This window comes from Melozone crissalis, unplaced genomic scaffold (genome assembly GCF_028551555.1).
Source record: "Melozone crissalis strain CALT ecotype California unplaced genomic scaffold, PUWL_Pcris_2 ptg000068l_1, whole genome shotgun sequence".
In the NCBI taxonomy this organism is placed as follows: domain Eukaryota; kingdom Metazoa; phylum Chordata; class Aves; order Passeriformes; family Passerellidae; genus Melozone; species Melozone crissalis.
Window position 1 is genome coordinate 5653575 of NW_026535846.1, and position 22416 is coordinate 5675990.

A 22416-nucleotide genomic window follows, 5' to 3' on the forward strand; every position below is an offset into this window, starting at 1 on the left:
ATGGCACTGCCGTTCTCTGATCCTGAGATCCAGCTCAGTTCTATCTTTGAGGGACCCCTCTGCACCACAAACTGCATTTTCAGCTGAGGAGCAGCCATCTGAGCAGGCAGATTATACATTTATAAAATAACAAGACCTTTCCTACTTGCTGTGTTCCTAGCCCAAAGCTCCCTGCTCCAGCAGTGGATCTGGAGTCACCCTGGAGCAGCTCCATGAGTAGAGCAGGAAGCCATTCCATAGTGAAGTTAACTCCAAAGAAGGATGGAGCTCTAGCAGAGCAGAGGAACCACAGCTCCACCTGCTCACCCCAGCTCTCAGGCACAGCCTGGTCCCTCCCAGGGAGGGGCACCTGCACCAGCCCAGCAGTTCAGGACATCAGCAGAGATCCAGGTGCTGAGGGAGTTCTGGGACACATCCTGGAGGCTCCCAGATCCTCCAGAAAAAGGTGGGGGAATAATAAAACAACACTTTCACTTTGGGTTCTGCTTCTCTTACAGAGGGAAGTGCTGAGAAGGGGCTGCACTCACCTTCCCCAGGGTAGAAGGGAGAGGGGGAGGCTGATTTTGTTGTGTTTCCATGGGATTTAGTGCAAGGTTTAACCCAAGGAAGTGCTTCAGGAAGTACTGAAACAGCAGGGAAGCCCTCAGGTGAGGTACCTGCCTGTCCCAGGGCTGTCTGACAGCACTGCATGCAAGCAGCATTTCTTTTCAAGCACAGCTGGAATAAGAAGCAGAGATGATCCCTTTGACCTTTTTGTTGGATTTTTTGGGGGTTGTGGTTTTTCCCCCCCTCCTTAGCATAATTTCTTATTTTTTTAACAATGGCTGTCACCCACTAAAGTTTTACAAATGCTGCTGTAAATCTTAAAACCTCATACAGAAAAAAATAGTATTGTAAGGAGCATGCAGTCATGAGCAACTTACAGGCTTGTATTTGAAATGTAAACTTACATTTTATTTCACAAGGTTTACATCCCAAATGGAAGCTGGAGAATGAAGAAATGAAGCTTTAGGAAAGAGAAAATGCAGGAGGTGGGATCCTGCTCTAAGCAAAGCCTGATGATGGGAACCACAAACCAATACCTGACAAACAGAGAGATTAATTACAAATAAAATACATGGCACAACTGCATAAAATGACACCTACTCACCTTCACAGTATCCAAAAAACCAGCACAAGCAGCTCGAAGCTGAAAATATTTATCTGCATGTTCAGGAGGAAGAGGGAATACTCAAAGTGGGATGGAAAAAGCACAAGAGACCAAAACCCTGCAGCAGTGGGTGTGAGCTCAGTGTGTGTGACCAGGGCAGGGAACGCAGCCCATGGCAGAGCCAGTGCAGGGTCTGCCACACCAGAGCCCCTCTACCATGCAAACACCTTCAGTGACCTGAGGGATCTGATCAGTTCAGGTGAGTTTAGCTTTGCAAGTGTTCTGTAATAAAGCAGAAGCTGATAGAATTGGAAAAATATCAATAAAATTGAGGTATTTTCAAGTACTATGGATCCATTTCAGAAATCTGTACCACAGGAGTCACTGAAATGAAAACATGACCCTTTTGAGTTAATTAGTTCTGCCTTAATAAACAAGGTCAGCAGTGGCTCCTTCCCCTGCTAATTAAACCCTCCCATGAGTGCCTCAGCTCTGCACAGAGTAACTGCTCAGTACATCATTCTTCATAGCTAAATTCAGGGAAAAAATAGTATTTTTTCCCCTTTTACATTTTACATTCATATCACATGACAGACTTTATGCATCAAGTTGTGCTTTCAGTCCAGACCAGCATCCAGAACTACAGAGCTGCAGCTGGTGTGGATTTTGCTGAATCCATTCCTGTTTGGCCCAGGAAGCAAACATTCATTGCATAGTGGGATTTGGAAGCTTCCTGACTCTCACCAGTGGCTGCACCCCTCACAGTGGGTACAGCCTCCTCAAACATACACAGTGCTCCCTGCTTGAAGGAAAACAAGATTATCCTACTCCAAAAACTTCCAATCAGCAAGAGAAACCAAGTCCAGGTTCCTTGGGCAGGACTTGCTGGCCCAGGGCTGGACTCAGGACAATTGCACACAGAGAAACATCAATGTGATGCTCTGTCTGGGGTTTGTACCTGAATGGAAATGGAGAGAAGGGGGGAGGTGAGGAGTGGCTGTTAGTGGTCAGTTATTGTAGAGGATGAGTCCAGGAGCAGAGGGGTAAAGATGGAGGCAGCACAGTCCAGCCAAAGAGTTCCCTCCTTTCCCATGGTGAGATCACTTGGAAAAGCTGCTCCAGGCTGAGAAAGCTGTAATGCAGACCCAGTGCTAGGCAGAGAAAGCAGCTCCTGGAGGGGTGGGGACAGTTCCCCTGCTGCCTGCACACTGCTCCAGGCTGGAGAGAACACCTGCAGCAGCCCCTGCAGCCACACACTGACAGCAGCACCACAACTGAGGCTCAAACCTTCATTCTCCAGGTTCCCTGGATGGAGCTGCACCTATAGCACACACCCAGAGGGTGACAGTGACACTGGTGGCAATCCCAGTGGGGACACTTGGGCTGCTCCTGGCACACAGAGGGCTCAGGGGTACCTGGAATGCTGGGTCACCAGCACAGGCAGTGTGAGATGGCCCAACATTCACATGGAATCATGGGCAGCTCTCAGAGCTGCAGTGTCCTTGGTGTTGATGGGACTGGGGGATGAATCCTAGCCCTGGAATGCTGGGATGGAGGGTGCAGGCAGGGCAGAGCTTTGGTGACACAGCCCTTACAGTCAGTGATGATGGTGGAGAGCCTCTGGATGAGGGTCAGGGCATGGAAAACAAAGGAGGTGCTGCAGTGAGTTACCCCTAAGAGCCATTTGCAGGTTAAAAAAGCCTACCACACACTGGGCTGAATATTTTCTCTTTTGTCACCTGCAGAGTGACCACAGCAGCCTGAGGAATTTCTGCTTTCCAGTGCATTTACTCAGCATTAAAAGGACAAAGGTCAGGGTAAAATAAGGATATCACCTTAAGTGAGCAGAAGGGGATAAAATGGAGCTGCTCACTCAGACATGTGGGGTTTTCCTATTTTGTTCTGCCTCATTTTACACAACTTTTGGGTTTGTTTCACATTTCATTAAGCTTTCCAGCACCTGAGGTGTGGATATTGAGAAGTGGCTCTGAAGTAATAAACTTTGTGTTGTTCTAACAAGAGTTTGTTCCAACCACAGGAAGCTGAGCTGCTTTGAAGGAAAGGGAAGAGATGACCACAATTAATTACAAGAAAAGTGAATAAAAGTTACTTGGAAACATTTAAAACCCTTTTTCAATCTGAGCTTGGTACCTGTGCCATCACAAAGATATCTGCCTTAGTATGAGAAGACAAACCCTGATTTTCAGAGCAGCAGCAGCAGCAGGCAGGGGAGCTCCTGCACAGCTCCCTGTTCCTGCCTGGCACAGAAACAACTCAAACAATGGCAGGGCTGGAACCAGAGCCAAAGCCAGGAAGGGCACAAGAGCCTGCTCAGAAAACTCCTGTAAATCCACACAAGCTCTGGGAAAATACACTTCAGCTGGCAGGAAGAAACAGAAAGTCACCAAATCACCTTCCTGGTTTTATATACAAGGAATTTAAAGTTTTTAAAGGCACAAATAGCACCTCTGTAGGTGCTAAATTCTGGCTGTGTTTAGCTGCCATCATCCTCTCAAGCTCCCCCTCCAGAGCACATTTTGCCAGGAATGAGGGGATTCATTCAGCTGCCACCTCGCATCACACACAGCACAAGGTCCAACACCAGATTTACATCAGAAATGCAGCTTTAGATTGACAGGAAGAACCCTTCCAGCACTCAGCAGCCGTTTGGTGACAGAGCCACTCAACAGATGGGGCTCAGGTGGCTGAATAGGAACATTTTCAGTGTTCAGGGCCCCCCTGAGGAGAGACAAACCCACAGGAGCCTGGGCCAGCCCACCTGGGCCCCTCACAACCAAATTCAGCAGTGACACATCCCAGGGAGGTCAGCACTGCTCCACACAAACTGCAGAGGCTGAGGGACAAAATTCCATCCCAGGGCATGGATCAGCCAGGAGTGAAACACCTTCTCTTAGGGAAGGAACCCCTGCAAGGCTCTCCTGGCTCACAAACACATCCCTGCAGCAGAGGAACAGAGGAAAAAGGGGTTTATTCTGTAGGCAAAGCCTCCACCACCAACCTCACTCATCAGCCCCTTTCTCCTGTCATGCACAGCTGCTCCTGTAGTCACTGCCAACACCAGTGGGCTGATAAACACAAAAATGGGATAGAAAATGGTACTAAATGATCTTAGAGGCAGTACACCAATACTTTTAGCATGCACCTAATTCAAACAAGAATGATGGACTGGGCTGAATCATGCAGATTAAAAAAAAAGGACTCAGGTCTAGAAAAAGATCCATAATCCAGCCAGCCATGTCTCAGTTCCATGCCCCAGAACAGAAACAGGGATTCACCTCTTTGTAAATGCAGCAAAATGCAGAAACAAATCTGACCACCTCTTAGTGCAGAAACCCCTGAAGCCACTCAGTGCACTGAGCTGGGAAGAAGTGTGAAAAAATTCAATTCATCAATTGTGTCTTCAGTATTTTGGGGCTAAAGCCACCCCTGTGGAGTGAAACTCCAAACATGACTCTTGGAGCCAAACTTTCAGTGCATATTTCAAATTCACATCTTCCTTTCTGACTCCGTGAACACACAAATCTCCATCAAACACTGATCCAGGAATGAGATGATATTTTAACCCTAGGAATTAATGCAAACTGGACTGTCTGAAGTTCCCTTTTGCATTTTAGAAGCCTGCAAGTGGGATGCAAGAGCACTATAACCCAAACACCAGGAAAATAACACCCCCCCTAAAAAAGTTTTAAAAAATCTATGGCCACAATATTCTTGAATCTTGATACTGGCAATGTGAATATTTTATTTTCACTCACAGCTGCACATGTACATGTGCATGTTCAGTGCTTTTGCTTTCAACACTTTTACATTCAGCTCCAAATTTAGTGCCAGATTTAACTGGGTCTGTCTTGCATTGAGCTGAACTCACTCAGAATTTAAATACATGAGAAAATGCCACTTGTCAGAGAAGGTTGGAGAATCAGCCTCAAAATAAATAACCATCCCCAAGAATATTATGGCTTGGAAGAATTTCAAGAGCTCGAGTCCCTGATGTTTGCAAAATGAAAAGGCCTTCGGAACGCACTCGCATCAACATCTGTACCTATTCTGAATAAAAAATAGATAGTATTTATAAAATAAAGAGAGCAGGCCAAAGAAGATTGGCCAAAATCACTCTGTAAAATTGTTCTGTTAACTCTGTAACTTAAATTTATAAAGCCTTGGGACATCTGGACAGCAGGATTCCTGGAGAAGCACTCTGGAATGCAGATTCCCATCAGACAATACTTCAGGATATTTTCTCATCTTGAAGATCCACCTGTTTTCTGCCCCTCAAAACTGAAGTCCTTGCCAAGAGAAGGGATGTTGGCTCCTGAGAGAGAAGCTGAAATTTAAAGAAATACAAATGTGCAACCATAGCACTGCTGTTATGAGGGACTGAGGGCTGATCTGGGCTTTGGGAGTCATTTTAGAGCCATGAAGAACAAGAGGATTTTTGATTTTGCTTGGCCTGGTGCGATGGCAGGATGCAGCCCTCACTGCTGACAGAAAAACACTCTGGGGTTTTTCTCAGTGGAACAAGGCAGACTCCTACACCCACTGACAGCAGTGTGGAGGGGAGCCAGGCAGGGATTGCAGGGCTCTGCCTCAGCAGTCACTGCCTGCCCTGGAACTGAGAGGGGCAAACCCAGCTGGCAATTCCACCTCCTGCCAGAGGGACAGCAGAGGATGCTGCTGGAATCTCATCAGTTCCATTCCCCTGGACAGCAGGACATTGTGCCCTCCTCACTGCCTGCAGCTCCTGGGGCAAGGTGTGGGTGGGGCATCTCCCCTGTTCTCCAAGCCAGAGCAGGAGGCAGAGCAGGGAATGTTCTGGAAGCAGCACCTGCAGGAGGCAGAGCAGGGAATGTTCTGGAAGCAGCACCTGCCCCAGCTGGTGTGGGACTCACCTTTCCCAGGGGGAGGGAAATCCTGGAGAGGAGTGACAGCTGATGTGACATTACAGGGCACTTCCTTGTGTCTCCAGCTGCACCTTGGCTGTGCTCAGCTGCAGTTTAACACCTCACCTTTGCATACCTCCCACAGACCCCAGAATTTCCATCCTGCCATTGTCCCAGCCATGTTTTCCACAGGAGCTGCAGGGTTGGTGTTCCCCCCTTCACAGAGTGCTGGTGGCTCTGGTGTCACCTGTGCCACCCAGCCCAGGGCCTCTGAGAGCATCTGCTGCTCTCCAGGGCCCCTTGAATAAGGGATTGCTGGGCAAGCTGGAGAAATATTTTTCTGCTAAAGCCCAAACCTTTTCAACATCACCTCCCCAGTCCCTGCAGAGCAGTGGTTTTGAGGGAGATAAAGAAACACTGACCTTTCTGATGCAGCTTTCCACCACTGTGTGCTCACACTGCTATGTCTCCTTTTCTATGGCAAGGGATGGGGCCTCACCAGAACCTGTGAAAACCAAAGCAGTTAGAGACAAATAAATCTGATTTTCTCACTGAGAATACATTTTTCACTAAGCATGGGACTGTGTTTTTAAGGATAATTACAAACAAAAATAGACAACCACTTGTCAGAGAGAACTGAACAGCTGTTTTTAACTGAGATTACTCTATTATTGGCTTTATTTATTTCATAACCAAGTCACAAGCTTTAAAGCCACAAAGACAAATAAAGGTCTTGCAGTTTCAATGGGACATTTCAGGTCTTTCTGGTTAGACACTTTTACTGATTTACCTCTGTTTTGTAAGGGAAAATCTGAATATTTCAGTTGAGAGGAACCACAGTGATCATCCAGTTCAACTGCCTGGAAATGTCAGTTATTTTATAAGCACTATAAATTGGGAGACCTCATATAAACTCCAGACCATACTCTGGGGTCTGATCTAGCCAAAAATCACCTCACTGCCACTGTTTTCATATGGAAGAATTAATTATTTATTCATGGAATTTAAAGTTTGTAAAAATTGGAAGAAGCTCTGACTCATTCCTAAAGGAGTTATTTTAAGCATCATTAAAAATTCACAGAAATGCCATAGTTTGCTATTTTAAAGCGAAATTTGTTGGTTTAAAAACTCATTTGTGTTACCTTGTGTAAGTACCAAAATGCATAGAACCCACCAGGGAGAGCAGGTAAATTTACACTGGAAATAGAGCTGGACAAAGTATAAAGCAGCTTCCTAAATGCATCCCTGAACTCAGGTGTTTGCATGCCTGATTTCACACACTGTCACAGGATAAATACACTTTAAAAAATCTAGATATTCTCCTCCTTGCAGGCACCACTTTATATCCCAAATAACTGGGCTGCATGCAGCAACATTTACTTGTAAATGCTCTCAGTTTGTGGCAGCTTCACTTTCTCAAACCCTTGAAACACCTTTTAAGTTCATTCACCTACAAGTAGAAAGTTATTAAAAAAAGAATTGTTTCCAAAGCAGAGCTCATTTTAGTCTGTGCTCATTAATCAAGTCCCAGCTGCTCAGGGACTTCACCAACACAGTTTTTTATTTGATTATCTCTTATAGTTCATTTATTGGCCACTGTAGATCAGGACAAGTAATTTCACTAATTCCTTACCCTGAGGCTCTTCATCTATTCCATCCTCTTCCCACTGCTCCTCATTTGCCAGGAGAGGGTTCCGAGCTTCACTCAAGGTTCTCATGGGGAAAAAATGTCCATCCCCCTGGCTGCATGGAAAAGAGACAGAGGGACACTGCAAAAGCAGCAAGGAACTCTAAAAAATGACAATTTCTCTACATTTTTTCTGCAAAGTTTTCTGTTGCCAGTATTTCCGACGTTTACTTAAAATCATCTTTAAGCTTGAAAAGCACCGTGTTTGTCTTTCATTTTGGTTCTCAATTTTTTCAAGGTCTCTGCAGTACAAAAGTTGAAATTTGTGGCCTGGAATCAAGTAATTTTTAGCAGAAGGTAAATGTGATAATTTGGTCAAGTAATTTGAATACAGAAAAAAGGCCTGGAAAAATGTGGACAGTTAGAAGTGACAGGGGAACTAAGGAAAACATTTATGAAAATTAAGCCATTAATAGGTATAAATTTTATCAATTTATCCCACAGATTCTTCAGGGCAGAAATCTCACTTGTGTTTGGGTGACACCCAACAGGAAATGGCCCCACTCTTACTCAAAGACACATAAAACCCCCAATTTTCTGGGACCTAAACCTGGACACAAAATGTGAAAAACTGTAATTACATCAGCTTTTAGCAGGGTTACTTACCTAGAGGCAATAGGCAGCAACCAGAGCTTTTTTTCTTCCCCAAACACTTGCTGGAGGTTCTTCACAAAGCCAAGATTGAATCCATTTTTATCTGGGCCATTTTGAAACACTGGAGCTGAGAAAGCCTCTGCAAACAGAGGCAATTTCAGTGGAAAAAAAATGAAAATCAATGGAAACACTCTGAAACAGGGTTGTGCATCTTGTAACCATCTAAAAGACAACATGATTTAACAGATTATAGATACACAGCAATACAGAGTTTCAAAATAATGGTTTTTCCCATTTTGCACAGCCTGTAAAGACTTTCCAGCTGAAGGCAGAATTTGATTGTGCAACTGAACCCAGAGAACAGTCAAAGAACCCACAAGGGGTTGTTTCATCCAGAGAATGGAGTTAAAAGATCTTCCTGTGGGACTTGATGGAATTCAGAGGGTAAAAGTTTCTAGGTAAAAAACTCTGCAGGATGAAGTAGGTTGGTGTTCAGTGCATATTCCAGAAGTGGCACTGCAGATTTAAATTACCTCATTTGTTAATCTTAGAATGAACAAGCACTAGGGATAAACAAATGCAAATAAACTCTGGGCTCTGGTGGGGCATAAAATTAAGAAAAGAAAGGAGAGAAGAACCTTGAGTGCTTTAGGAACAGTTTGATCTCCCTGCTCAGCTGCTGCACAGGTCTGATGTTTTGGGATAGATGAGCTTCAGTGCCCCATGAAATGACTTTTGAAGTAAATAACTTGATAAAATCAGAATATTTGCTCTCTCTTGACAGTGTCTGTTTTGTTACAAAACTTTATCCCAAAAGCTTTGAAAGTTGAACATTTATCTGAGGAAAAGCAAAGAAACTTTGGCAAAATGATACTATTTTAGATGATAATTTCTTTGACTTTACAGTCACAACTTCTTTGCCTTTATCAGTAAAGATGGACACTGTGTTTCCCAAGCTCACCAAGCTGATTGGGGTGCACCCCAGTACAGGAATAAATTATTCCTGAAAAGCTGCACTCATTTCACAGCAAATACAGTTTCACATATGCATAACACTTTTATAATTGGACTTCTACACTTTTAGGCTCTGGTTTCCCTAACAAAGCTTTTGTCACACCAGCTAATAAATGCAGCTCATTTGCAGTGACAAATTTCTGCAGCTTGTACCAAGATCTTAAATCTTCCTCCCCTCATAAACCAGCAGGAATGTACAGAAATAGAACAAATGCATTTTTTCTTTTATTTTTTTCTTCTTACAGCACCTTTGGTGTGTCTTAGCAGAAGGAAGAGACAGAAGAGCCTTACCCAGAGTGGATCTGTTCCTGCTGACCAGCCAGCAATGGTAGCCAAACAGGAACATGAGGCTCACAAAGAACATGATTGCCACAAAGAGAAGGAAAAGGATGTGGAATTTGGAGCGTGCATTGGTCAGCTCACCCTGGAAAGGAAAGCAACACAGAACAAGTGATGGGAACAAATTAAAGATGGAAATTATTTGTACTTAGAAATATAATTCTAAAACTCCTATTGGGAGTTCTCAAAATTTACAGGCAAAAGGGAACATTACTAAATAAAGCAAAAAGAGACAAAGAAATGAATGTGGTTCATTTCCCCTCCTGTACCACAGCACAAAGAGTGGGGGGTGTTATTAACCCTTGGTATGGCTCTGAGCCAGCCCAGCACAGCTGCCCAGGTGGGCATGAGGAGCACCCTGCGCCTGGGGAAATGAGCAGGCAGGAGCTCTTGAAGCCCTGATTAAGTTCTGCTGAGTTTCCTGTGCATACATTAAAATTCTGCACCTTGCTCAAGGTAAGCCCAGAGAAACCTGCCCTGCACATCTGCAGCTATTGGGGAGGGTTAGAACTGAGCACAGATGGATGGGGAAGGGTTAAAAGCCAAGTGGGACACTCCCAGCAGAAGAAAGGCTCCTTTCCCTCTGCAGCAGGAGAGCCAGGTGCCAGAGGTGCCCAGCAGGGACACAGGCAGGCTCTGGGGACATCCAAGGCTCAGGGCTGTGCCTTGCTGGGCGTGGGGAACAATTAGTGCACAGCAAAGGTACCTAAACACAAACACACAGGTACTGAGGAGAGGGGACAGAAATAGAGACCAAGGGCCAGTGTCCTACTAGAGCTGTCAGCTGGCCTTGATTTCACAGAAACAATCAGCAGTAACTGAGTAAAAGCCTCCTTTGGGTCACTGTTTTTAAATTGAGAAAGGAGGCCTGTGGGGGTTAGAAAATGAACAAGGGGTTTTGACTCATTTTTTCTTTTCAGTAAATATGTACAAATCATTGCCAGGATCTTACACATCAATGCCAAACTTTCCAAGGGACACCCATGCAAACACAAGGACAGGGAAGGGACAGCACCTCTCTGACAGAAAATAATCTACTGTCTGAAATTCCTGGCTTCTTGCTCTGTGCATTTTGGGCACCTAACAGGAGGTGGAGTCCCAAAGGGCCCAGGAAACACCTCCCAGGAAAATGCAGCCCCTCCACTGCCTGAGAGCAACAGAGCACTGAGAGTCACCAAAGCCCACGAGACTGAGAGCAGATGAAAAAGTAACCGGATTTCATGACTTACTGTCCAATACTTAATGAAATACTTGAAGACTGTTGCAGCAATATACAAGCAATACAACAAAGAATAGGCTAAGAACAGTAGAAAGAATTTGTAGTTAGAAAATCCAATGCAGTTATTCACCCTGGAGGACAAAAGCAAAGTTGAAATCAGGATTGGTGCAGCACACAGTGGGTGTAACACAAAGAGCACGAACCAGTTTCGGGGGTTTGGAACCCCTGGGTCACACAACCCAATTTGCCAACGAGCGGCTCCCCTCAGTGGCCGCGAGGGAACAGAACCGGTGGCTGTGCCTTTCCCTCCAACCCTTCCCGGGGCCCAGGAGAAGCACAGCTCCGAGTTTTGGAATTGCTTTAAGGTTGGTACCACAGGGAAATGGGTGACAGAGGCAGCAGCTCGTTCCTCCTGTCTGCCTCTTGTCTGCCAAGGAAATCAGAGCCGGGAGTTCTGTGCTGCTTTATTCCTTTGCAAAGCTCAGGAGCCACCTCAGCCCTGCCTGTTTGTTACACACAGCCCAATTCACTCCACCCTGGTTAGAATTCTCCATGCACAGGACAACTCTGGAAAGGAACACGGGGATGTACAAAAAAACCCCAGTGGGTGTTTGTGTCAGAACTCAGGTTTGGAAAATCCTCTCCAATTTTGATCACCAGGAAGGTTCAGGTAGGGAAATGTTTGGCTTGTTTCTGAATTCTTAAATCTTCCTTTTTTTTTTTTAAAAAAAAGGAGGAATTTAAGAAATTTAGTGGCAGCAATTCTGGAAGGTGTAAAGCTCAATTATTCCATGCAGCTTTCTGCACAGACTGTCTCTGACCATCATCAGTCCAGAAACAATCCATGTGCAATTGTTGTTATTGGGAGCACCCCAAGTGCAGCTGAAACACTGAGAGAGCCCAAAGGAAAGGCTAAGCTGGAGTTCCTTTCAAATTTCAATAATAGTTAATGAGTGAATTAGCAGTTGGGGTTGAAACTTTATCAGTATTATAGCATTTTTACACATGGGTTATGGAGTGAATGTGAATGATTTGTTAAAATTTAATTTCAGGCAATCTCAAAGTGCAATTATTTTATAAGTTTCCCAAACTAAAGAGATGGATGGCCTAAAATGTGAGAGGCATACAGACATGAGAGGCATACAGAAATATATCTAAGTAACCTTTCCTTTCAGAAAACCACAAACCAGTTATCTGGGACATACCATGGACAGTGATGATCCATTTTTAGCACACACCTGCAAAAGGACAAAAAAGAAAAATGGAAGATTTTTAATTGGTACTTCATTACCAACTGCAGATCAACAGCAAAACTTTGATTTTTGTGAGGTTTCTACACTACAGATACTCAAAATGATGCTGTCTCTAAGTTTTTTAAGGTAGATATAATTCTAAGAATGGAACATTTCTTAGTGTTTGAAGACCAACCAATGTCCTTGGTCCTTGTGGAGATAGAGAGACACAAGAATGATTTCTGCCCTAGAGCAGAAGAGCTGCAGCTGGGACAGAGACCCTGGGGAACCTTTTTGTGTACAAAGACACCTGAAGGAGCAGCCCACTCCCAAAACCTTCTGGTGACTGCAGCCCATGACTTACATGGCACAAACAGAGCAGTGGTGACAACGGTCAGGTTTGATCAGCTGGCATCTGTCACAGAACCGAATCCCTGCAATCAGAGACAAATTAAAACAAAGGAAAAGTGTTTTGGTTTTTTTTATCTGTTAGTTGATACTGTGCTCATTTCCTAACTATTCTTTTTCTTTCCTCTATCACTTCAGCAGGTGACCTGGTGTTTGCTGCAGGTCACAATCAGGTAAGCAACACTCAGTTCTGATGGAGACTTGCAGATGGTGCAACAATGAGTGAAAGCACAAAATCACAGAACCATGGAATGCTTTGGGCTGGCAGGGACTCTAAAGTCCATCTTGTTCCATTCCCTGCCATGGCAGGGACACCTCCCACTGTCCCAGGCTGCTCCAAGCCCTGTCCAGCCTGGCCTTGGGCACTGCCAGGGATCCAGGGGCAGCCACAGCTGCTCTGTGAAGCTGTTCCAGGGCCTGCCCACCCTCACAGGAAGGAATTCCTTCCTAACATCTATCCCAAACCTGCTCTAACTCATACAGCCAGCTCAAAAGTGACAAACCAAAGCTGCACACTTGCATCCACATTTACTCAACTACCTACACCTCATTTTGATAATTCTCTATTTATTCCAGTTCTCTGCTTCAAAATGGCTTGCCTGACAGAAACAAACAGGTCAGAGCCTCCAATATGAACACAGATTTCTTTAAGCTGTGAAGGGAGTGCAGCAGGCATTTAATCACTGAACACAATACAGAAAACTGGTCACAGAAGTATGTGCTGCATCCCTAAGCCAGAGTCCATTTTAAGTAAAAATTATGACAGATTTGATTATTCTATTGCTATTTCTAAATACAGACAGCATATGTGGACTGTAAATCCAGAGGGTAACATCTTGCTTCTCAAAGGCAGCACCTGGAACTGCACTGAATTAGAGGGCTCAAGGCTTTTTTTGTTTTTCCTGAGAGCAAGGGAGGGCAGGAGTCAGTGGGTGCCTGGCAATGCTGCTGCTCAGCAGGATGCTCTGGGTGCCAGCCTTGCTGCTGGCCGTGACTGGGGGGGTTCGGGCCCCGTGCCGGCCTGACCTCCATTCCCTGTCCTCGTGTACACCGGCAGCTTCCTGGCGATCTCGGCGAGGATCTGCCGCTGCACCTCGGGCCGCTCCTCGCTCTCGTAGCGCTCCTGGTCAGCGTAGGACATGTGGAACTGCAAGCAGAGGGCACCGGAGAGCGCTCAGCACGGGCACCACAGAGCATTTCACACACAGCTGAGCCTTTCACATCCAGCTCAGCTTGGGAACGCTTTTACCTCCCCCTCCTGAGGTTAATGTCGTGGGAAATGTGCTTGTTAAGAAGACAAAGGGAGGCAGTGAGTGCTGGAGAGCCAGAATACCGAGAGACAGCAATAAGAAATGAAAAACTGAAATTAAGGCTCATAAAACAACTTACTAGAATTGCTTCTATTGCTGCCCTAGATGAATGCCATTACTCACCTTCATAACACATTCAGCAGCTCTCTAGTGAGCAAGAACCTTTTTTAATATTTAAAACTGGGATTAGTTGTTATTTATAAATTTACATTCTTGTAATCAGGATCAGAGCAAGGCTGAGTATATTTGGAGTGCCACACAAATACTGACCTCATTTTGCTGCCTCAGTCTGAGTGTTTTATTAGTATTACATAGAGAGATAAAATGTGAAAAAAAGGTAAATCTAGTAACCCCAGCAACATGACAAAGTAAATATTTGGTTGAAAAGAATTAAGAGACATTTGCCTCTGACTCTCCTCTTCAGATGAACTAGACTGAAGGATTTTTGAGTTCTTTTTAACATCTGTGCTTTTGTTTTGCAAGGAATGAAAGGTGTTGGCTCTCTTACCTTTTTGCCTGGCTGTATTGGGAGAGTGAAAACAGACTTCCAGTATGTCCACACAAAGAGCACAAAGAGAATATGGAATACTACAAGATAGGCCACTAAAAACAAAACGAGAAAAGAAAAAAACAGAAACAGAGTAATGACTTCTTAAGCAAAGGTTTCATCCACGATGGGCATAATTCAAATTTTGCACAACAAAGTGAAAAAATAAAAAGAAGAAAGGAAAAGCCTGATGTCCATCCAGTGCCACCCATTATTGCAGTCCAGCTAAACCTCATGCTGAGGGTCAGCAGCACCCAGAGCTCAGGAGTGACCAAACTCAGAGCTCCCCCTGCTCCACCTGATCCCATTCTGTGGGAGATGCAGCTGTCAGAGAATTGTCCCACAGGGCAGGTGACAGCCCCCTATCCCTGGGAATGACAGGATTCCTGTCCCTTCCCCACAGTCCAGGCACAAGCCCAGCAGATCTGGCTGGTGCTGAGCAGTGCAAAGGTGAATTTTGCTCCTCCCAGTATTGGGGTTCAGTTGCTGCTAAAAGCAGTGGGAAGCAAAGTGTGCACTGCCCACCCCTGCACCATGATCCTCTTGTGACAGCAGAAATAATATGAGCTTTACATCACCAGAAAAAGCCTAATTTCTTATTAAACATATTTTACATTTGCCACAGTTGATACAATAAGTGAGGAAAACTTCCCTCAAATTGAGCAAAATAGGGCTTGTGATTACTGAGGGAGAATTGCAAACCAGCCCATGTCAGAACAGTCTCAGTTCAATGTGCAAACCTGATTCCTTTGGCATTTGCAGGCTTTCCATGGCCAGGGAGCCAAAGGAGCTGTCCTTCAGCTGCACAGACTATTTGCCATTTCTTTAACACTCAGCTCATTAAGACATTATCAAAGTTACAAGATAGTTTTATTTAAACACATCATTTCATTGCAATAACAATCTCGTTTCCCCATTTCATTTCAGCTTCAAATTCTAGAAAATAAGATTAAAATAACCAGTTGGAAAGAGAAATCTAAAATTCAAACACTTCTTAACTATGTCAAAACACTTCTTTTCCTGTGTGAAAATTGGTACAAAAGGTCAAATGCATCAGTGAGAGTTTCTAATGAGACAGGACACATCTCCCAAGGATGTGATGGACTGTGGGAAGGAGCTGTGAATCACAGCTAAGTCATCCTCATGCTCCAAGCTGGTTTCAGATGTTATCCTCACACTACAGGTGGAGCTGAGCCATTTTTAATTAATATGGAAAGAGGTAAATCTTGCAACAGGTTTAATTTTGTTGATCAGCTAGCAGCACATTAGAGGAAGCTGACCTGCAGATGCACTAACAGATCAGGCAACAATGAACTTTCTTCTGCAGAGCAGCCATTAACATCTTTCAGTCATTAACATCCTGCTTTCTGCAGTTTCTCTGTAGCAATTTCAAACATTTGAGCTGCTTTATAGAGGAATTTACTGGATGCAGCAATCTGGAGGATCTTTAAATGTGAGCTGGCACTGCTCTTCATGGAACAGCTCACACTACACCTACTCCTGTCCTTCACAACCCCTGAAGAACAAAGCCACCAAGAGAACACCTGGATTAGCCAAAAGCATCCAAAGAAGGAGAAAAATGTTAAAATAGCCACTGACTCCTTATTCTTAGCACATGGCCATTACCTCCACCAACACACCTCAAGAGTGTCACTGAGCAATCCTACTGTGCTGTGACTCAGGATCTGTTAGTGGGCACCAGAGCTGGGGGAGAAAACTTAGCAAAAATAGCTTTCACTGAAAGATCAACCAGAACAGCAAAAAAAGCCAGGTGGGCTGCAGATGGGAACTAGTATTTTCTGTTTGGCTTGTAAAATCAGCTCTGGAAATGTGAAAGGGAAAGGGAGAAGAGGGGTGTGGGTGTGCACAGACACACACAGAGCTTTTCTGAAAGAGTCAGAGGGATCAGAGCCTTCCCATGCTCTGCCCAGACTGACAGAGCATTTCCCAGGGCACCCAGGAGCTCAGCATGCTCAGTGCCTCAGGAGGGTGCAGTCACAGGAAGGAAACACTGAAAGAGGATGGACCTTAAAAATATGACAGCAAATATTTCTGATATCTCAGCCAGAACATTTGTGAGCCCTTTTACATGAGGGTTGCATGGCAAATAATAAATTATCACACATACCTTTCTCCACAGGGTTGCTCACAGTCACTGGAAAACAAAAAAAAAAACCAAGTGTCCACAGAGGAAATATGAATCTCAGAGAAGTTTGTGACAATTAACATTTCTGTGTGAAATACAGCCATTTTAGGAAAAATGTTCACATTCAAGAGGCAAAGAGATGGCCCACAGCTCAGCATCAAACAAAGTATCCATAAGAACTCTTCACTCACGCACACACCCACAGCAAGATGTTCACTCACTCTCACTTGTGCTGTCTTTTCCCTGCTTATAAAATACATTCTGTATATATTGCATTAGAAATATGATAAAAGCAATCCTGTGGTGACAGGGAGAAGATCACCAGGGCTCCTCTAGCACCTGTGTCTCTGCATTTTCCACACACTTGCAGCTGCTTTCTACTGATCTCAAGGTGGTCTTGACTCTTCATTGTAAGCACTGTCCCAAAGCATTTCTGCATCAGCAGGGTTAAAAAATTAAAAATTTCTCAGCTTTGGCCAAGTCAGCAACTGCACTGAGTTCATTGTTTTTTTACACTACCTATCAGCAGAAATTTTACAACCCCTTCTTATTCCACCATAATGAGAGAAAAGGCCCTCCTAACAGAAGCCTCTGAGCAAGCAGCAGAAGGTGCATTGTTCAATGCCTTCTTGTAGTGACTATTTGAAAATCCATCCATTATCTGAAAAGCCAGCATGCAAGTTTAACAGAAGAGACAAGGACAGCTTTTTGAACTGAAAACAGGGAGTTCTGTGATATTTTGATAGAGCATTGCCTGGAAGACAAAGCTTTGTGCCACACAGCAACGGAGATGAAAAAAGAAACCGAATCTTTGTTGTGTCTCTGCCCACTCAATTTCAAGTAAACAAGACTGTTAGGAAACCTTCACTTTTCCCTTTGCTTTGCTGCCAATCAAGCCACGATGAGATTTTCACAAGCACTGCCTGGCTCCCTCCTGCAGCAGGGCCTGGCTAAGGATTTACCTGAGACAAGAACACAGAGATACAAAAGGTTCTGGGGAGGATCACTGCTGTCACCGTGGCAAACAAGAACAGAGCCCTCCTCCTGTGACTCACTGGCCAGCCCAGCACTGAGAGCTCAAAGAGCATCAGGAGGTGCCTCCCAGACATCACCCCAGCTCAGCACAGCTGAAAATGTAAATCCAGGCTCCAGACAAAGCATTCACTCTTTACAGGCTCCCAGCAGCTGAGAAGAGGCAGCCAGCTCAGCAAGCCTTGCTGGGTTAGAAATTAGAGAGAGACAACATCCTGCTTGGCAAGTAACAGCACAGGCCAAGTGTTCATGCTCCAATCCTGAAATAACTCAATCATCGCAACTTCTGCATAGATAAACTCCTCCACACACAAATAAAATAGATGAGAGAGAAACAGGGTAAAAAACCATGGTGGGTGCGGGAAAATGAATGAATTTAAGCTGTGATTCCACACAGCAAGCTGAGCTCCTGCCAGCTGAACCAGCACTTGGGGAGCAGCACAGCCCAACCCAAACCTCACTGAAATCACCTGAGCCTCCTCCAGCAGCTGCACGGGGACCTGGGATCAGCCTGTGTTCAATATTACTGAATTTGCACAGCACATCTCAAAACACTGACAGTGTTCCAGGAAAATGCTCCACATTTTTTGTCACATGTTCTAATGACAGTTCCATGCACCTCAGAGATATCATCCCATGTGAATTCTTGAAAGAAACAGCCCACAGTCTCAGAGATGGGATAAATGCGATGAAGTGTTTGGGGGCTTTGCCAAGCTGCTGATTAAAACAGACCAAAGAAGCTGCATTTCATTCTAGCTCCCATGGAGAAAAACCAGCAGGTCTCACTGCACTGCCAACCCTAACAAACACCTGATTTACGTTTGCTGTGCAGCACCAGAAGGCAGCTCCTGCCCCAGGAATATCTCAAACTATCTGAGACCTCTGGTTTCGTTTGTCTGCCTTACTCTGTCCTGAGGAATCACAGCTCCTTCTCACAATTTCACAAATCCAAGCTTCCAGCTCTTCTCTCCACCAGAGCTAACAACTCTTTTTTCCAATAGCACACTAAACCAGATATAACAAACATAAGAAAGTTTGCAACTTACTATACAGTTAAATTGTTACATTAAATATACAATTACTAGCCAGCATAAAACTTCCTCTTCTCAAATGCAGCGTTTTCTGTGCTACTGTAACAACTCCACGCCTGAGTGTGATCCCATGTAACCTATTTATTTCCTTTTCACAATACAAACATAAAACCATTGTAAGGCAGGGCATAGACTGGTGTTTGTTACTGTTTAGCTCACAAATCACATCTGCACGTTATCAAATCACAACAACGCCGCCTTTCACGGGGGGATCACCATCCCAGCCCTCTCAAACGCCACCTCCCCGCTGCCAGGACACACAGAACCGGGGCCCAGGACCGACAGACAGCACCCCCAGCCCGCAGCCCGCCCGGCCGGGCACAAGCCCTGCGGAAAGCAGGGCAGCACATCCGAAACCCCACTGATCCCGAGCAGGGCTCGGCTCGTACTGAAGTGTTCGTCCCTGCGCACGGATCGCTGCCGGCATCGAAGCCTCGGGACACCGAGGGGCACCGGGGCCCCGCTCACACCGCGGGCACGGCAGGAGGAGGAGGAGGAGGAAGAGAGGATGAGGAGAGCGAGGAGGAAGTGGAGAAGGCGAGGAAGAGGAGGAGGGAAATAGGAAGAGGAAGAGGAGAAGAAGGAGAATGGAAAGAGTAAGAGGAGAAAGGGAACAGCCGAAGCCCCCGGCCCGCCGCGCCCCCCGCCCGCAGCTCCGCGGGGGCCCCGGCGGCACCGAGGGACGGCCTGCAGCGGGGGCCCCGCTGGGCAGGGGCGGCGCTCACCGAGGCAGAGCTCGCAGACGTACGCGTAGTAGGACCAGAGCAGGAGCAGCGCGATGAGCAGCACGGGCACCCAGGCGAAGGCGCGGCGGCAGCAGCGCAGCCCCCGCCACAGCGCCATCCCGCCGCCCTCAGCGTCGCGCATCGGCGCGCGGCTGCGCGGGCTGCCCCGGGGCCGGCGCGCTCGGCGCTCGGCTGAGCGGCCTGCGGGCAGCGGCGCCCCCTGGCGGGGCGGGCGGGCAGTGGCGCTCGGGCTGAGGGAGGGACGCTGCGGCCGCGCTGTCTCCCTCGCAGCCCGTCCGCACGGAGCCCGGCTCAGGGAGCTTTGCCCCGGCCGCTGTCCCCTCACAGCCCGGCTGAAGGAGCTTTGCTCCGGCCTCACTCCCCTCACATCCCGCCCGTGCCGAGCCCGGCTGAGGGAGCTTTGCTCTGGCCGCGCTTCCCCCTCACAGCCCGGCTGAGGGAGCTTTGCCCCGGCCGCTGTCCCCTCACAGTCCGACTGAGGGAGCTTTGCTCCGGCCGCGCTCTCCCCTCACAGCCTGCCCGTGCCTGCCCTGGCTGAGGGAGTTTTGCTCCGGCCGCGCTCTCCCCTCACAGCCCGCCCGTGCCGGCTCTGTGTGCTGGGGACGGTAGGGACGTGGAGCTGCCCCATCTGCTCAGCCCTGTGGGCACACCCAGGGCGCTGTGTGCCCCTCCGGGCTCCGCAGCTCAGCAAACCCGGGGCTGTCGAGGTGATGGCGGGGCTGGAGCCTCTCTGAGGGGAAAGCTGAGGGAGCTGGGGCTCAGCAGCCTCGGGAGGAGACGGCTGATCCATAAATATCAAAGAGGAGGTGTCAGAACATGCACCAGGCTCTGCTCCTGGGCCCAGCAATGGCACCAGCGGAACTGATGCTCGGGAAGTTTCAGCTGGACATGAGGAAGAAGTTCCCTGGCAGTGCCCAGCCCTGAGCAGAGAGTAGACAGGCTGTGCAGGCTCCTCCCTGGGGATATTCCGGAGCTGTCTGGACACGAACCTGTGCCCGGTGCTCCGGGATGGCTCTGCTGGAGCAGGGAGGTGGCACCAGACAGACCCACTGTGGTGCCTCCCCTCTGACCCATCCTGGGACCTTGCAGCACTGTCCTGTCCTCTGCACAGACAAGAGCTTGGCATTGCCTTCAATTCCCTCAGCACACACCCAGGAGTGTGTTTGTGTGTATATATATACACACACAAACACACTTCCATATATAAGTGAATATATATGTAATATTCACTTACTATTACGGAATATCCATGGGACAATCATATTCCAGACAACTCGTGGAACAAAAGGAGTGCCCTCTCCAACATGGCATTTAATGTATAAAACAGAAAACAAAAAGAACCCCCGTGCCCCAGACTGCTCCACAAACCCCTTTGAATTCTGGTAGGAATCTCCTCATTCTCACTCAGTGATTTGAGTTGCAGCTCCAGGTAATTAACTCCACTCTATCATGTCTGGTAAGGAAATTAGTTTTCTCATCAAGAGAATGACTTATCTGACAGAATGTTCTTCTGACAAACCTCTGGTGTAATTTGTGACACTTTCTGGTCACCTCTTTGTTCAGCAAGGTTTTTTTCCCCTCAGAGTTTGTTCTAAAACTTCCCTCATTGGGATCACACTCGGAGCCGTGCTGCCTCCACCAACCCTTTTCTCTTTTTGGGTACAGGCACCACATTTGCCATTCTCCTGCCCAGATCAATGAATTAAGACATCACCCACAAATCCTCAGGCCACACCTGTAATTCCAAATTTAGTTCTCCCACTATTTTAAGAGGGATATGATCTACAATCTCTGTTTTTTTCAAAAAAATTATTCACTACTGAAGTGACAGCTCTATTAACCTGTTCTCTACCCTGCTCAAGCTTTACAATCAGTATTATCCTCTTCTCCAGCTACTCAATTCTTCCTTTAATATAAAACCTGAACATTTGGCACCTGTTTTAATTTTCTGTGTGGGGTTGAACTTAACCAAGATTTTGGGGAGCCCCTGCTGTACCAAAGTGCCTTGCAGACAGGATAACATAGCTTGGCCTGAGCTGCATGTAACCCTTAAACAGAAATTTATATTTATTTTTTATATATATAAACACACATGAAAAACCTCCTCCCAGGAGATTCAGGAAGGGCATCTAGAACACAAACACCCCAAGTTTTGAGGATTTAGGAGAAGAAGATGTGAGTGCCCCCTTGTTTCCCTCCTTCCCCCACAGTGTAAGCACTGATGAGGAATATTTTTGCCAGCAGTACATTTTATAATCAATAATATTTAAAAATCACTTTTGTGAGTTAGATCACTCCCTAAAGCAGCTCACAGAATCTCCTCTCGTGAGGCAGATGGGATGAACAGCACATCCATGGGACATTTTTCCTGCATGTTCCTGTGAAGCAGGAAGGCACCTTCCCCACAGACAGCAAAGGAACAGGCAGCAGTGAGCAGACTGTGTCAGGTAAAGCCTCTGCAAACAAAGTTCAGGCTTTTTCTTTTGTTCAACAGCCAGTTTTTCTACATCCTCTAAGATCCACATGGATCATCCTCAAAATTCTTATTTCCTGGGCTTCCAGGGGACACTTAGTTATATAAACATGAGCTCATCTGAGGTGAGATTCCCAAATACAGCTCTTTGAAACAAAACAATCAGGTGACATTAAATCTTGGGGTGTGTTTCTGCACTTGTGGTTCTGCTGTAGCTCCCCATTTGAAACAGCTGGAGTGAGATATACCTGGGATAAGGCTCCTCGTGCCCTTTCCAGAAATCAATACTGCATGTGTTATTCAGAGTAAATATTAAATCTAAATTGACCTTCAGCCAGTTGTAAAAGGAGAGAAAAACCTCTCTGGATGTGCAGCCTGATTGGGCTCCACAGGAAATACAACAGTGGGATTATCCTAATAAACATCCCTATCCTTAAATTCAACCCTGACCACGAGCAGTTTCCTGCTAAGACACATTTCACCAGCTTTCAACAGGGAGAGGAACTTCTGCAGAGCTCAGCAAGCTG

The 22416-nt window shown here is 46.2% G+C and overlaps 1 protein-coding gene across 1 annotated transcript; it reads right to left on the reverse strand.

The window, feature by feature from the left end:
- Positions 1-2909: 2909 nt before the first annotated feature.
- Positions 2910-19537, reverse strand: ZDHHC15 (zinc finger DHHC-type palmitoyltransferase 15). The gene is made up of 12 exons (XM_054289517.1): positions 19396-19537; positions 16530-16556; positions 14363-14457; positions 13571-13691; positions 12501-12570; positions 12110-12142; positions 10915-11035; positions 9638-9770; positions 8345-8471; positions 7685-7794; positions 6474-6556; positions 2910-5495 (listed from the first exon to the last, which is right to left on the reverse strand). The coding sequence occupies exons 1-11, from the start codon at positions 19535-19537 to the stop codon at positions 6513-6515; spliced, it is 1023 nt and encodes a 340-aa protein (XP_054145492.1). The 3' UTR covers positions 2910-5495; positions 6474-6512.
- Between the last annotated feature and the right edge of the window lie 2879 nt (positions 19538-22416).

What these genes read in the sequence shown, in the direction of transcription:
- ZDHHC15 (XM_054289517.1), bottom strand. Translation starts at nt 19,537, where the DNA reads ATGCGCGACGCTGAGGGCGGCGGGATGGCGCTGTGGCGGGGGCTGCGC. An exon ending in ATGGATCATCACTGTCCATG is followed by an intron (nt 11,036 to 12,109) that starts GTATGTCCCAGA and finishes TTTGTCCTCCAG; the next exon opens with GGTGAATAACTGCATTGGAT. An exon ending in AATAGATGAAGAGCCTCAGG is followed by an intron (nt 6,557 to 7,684) that starts GTAAGGAATTAG and finishes TGGTTTTCACAG; the next exon opens with GTTCTGGTGAGGCCCCATCC.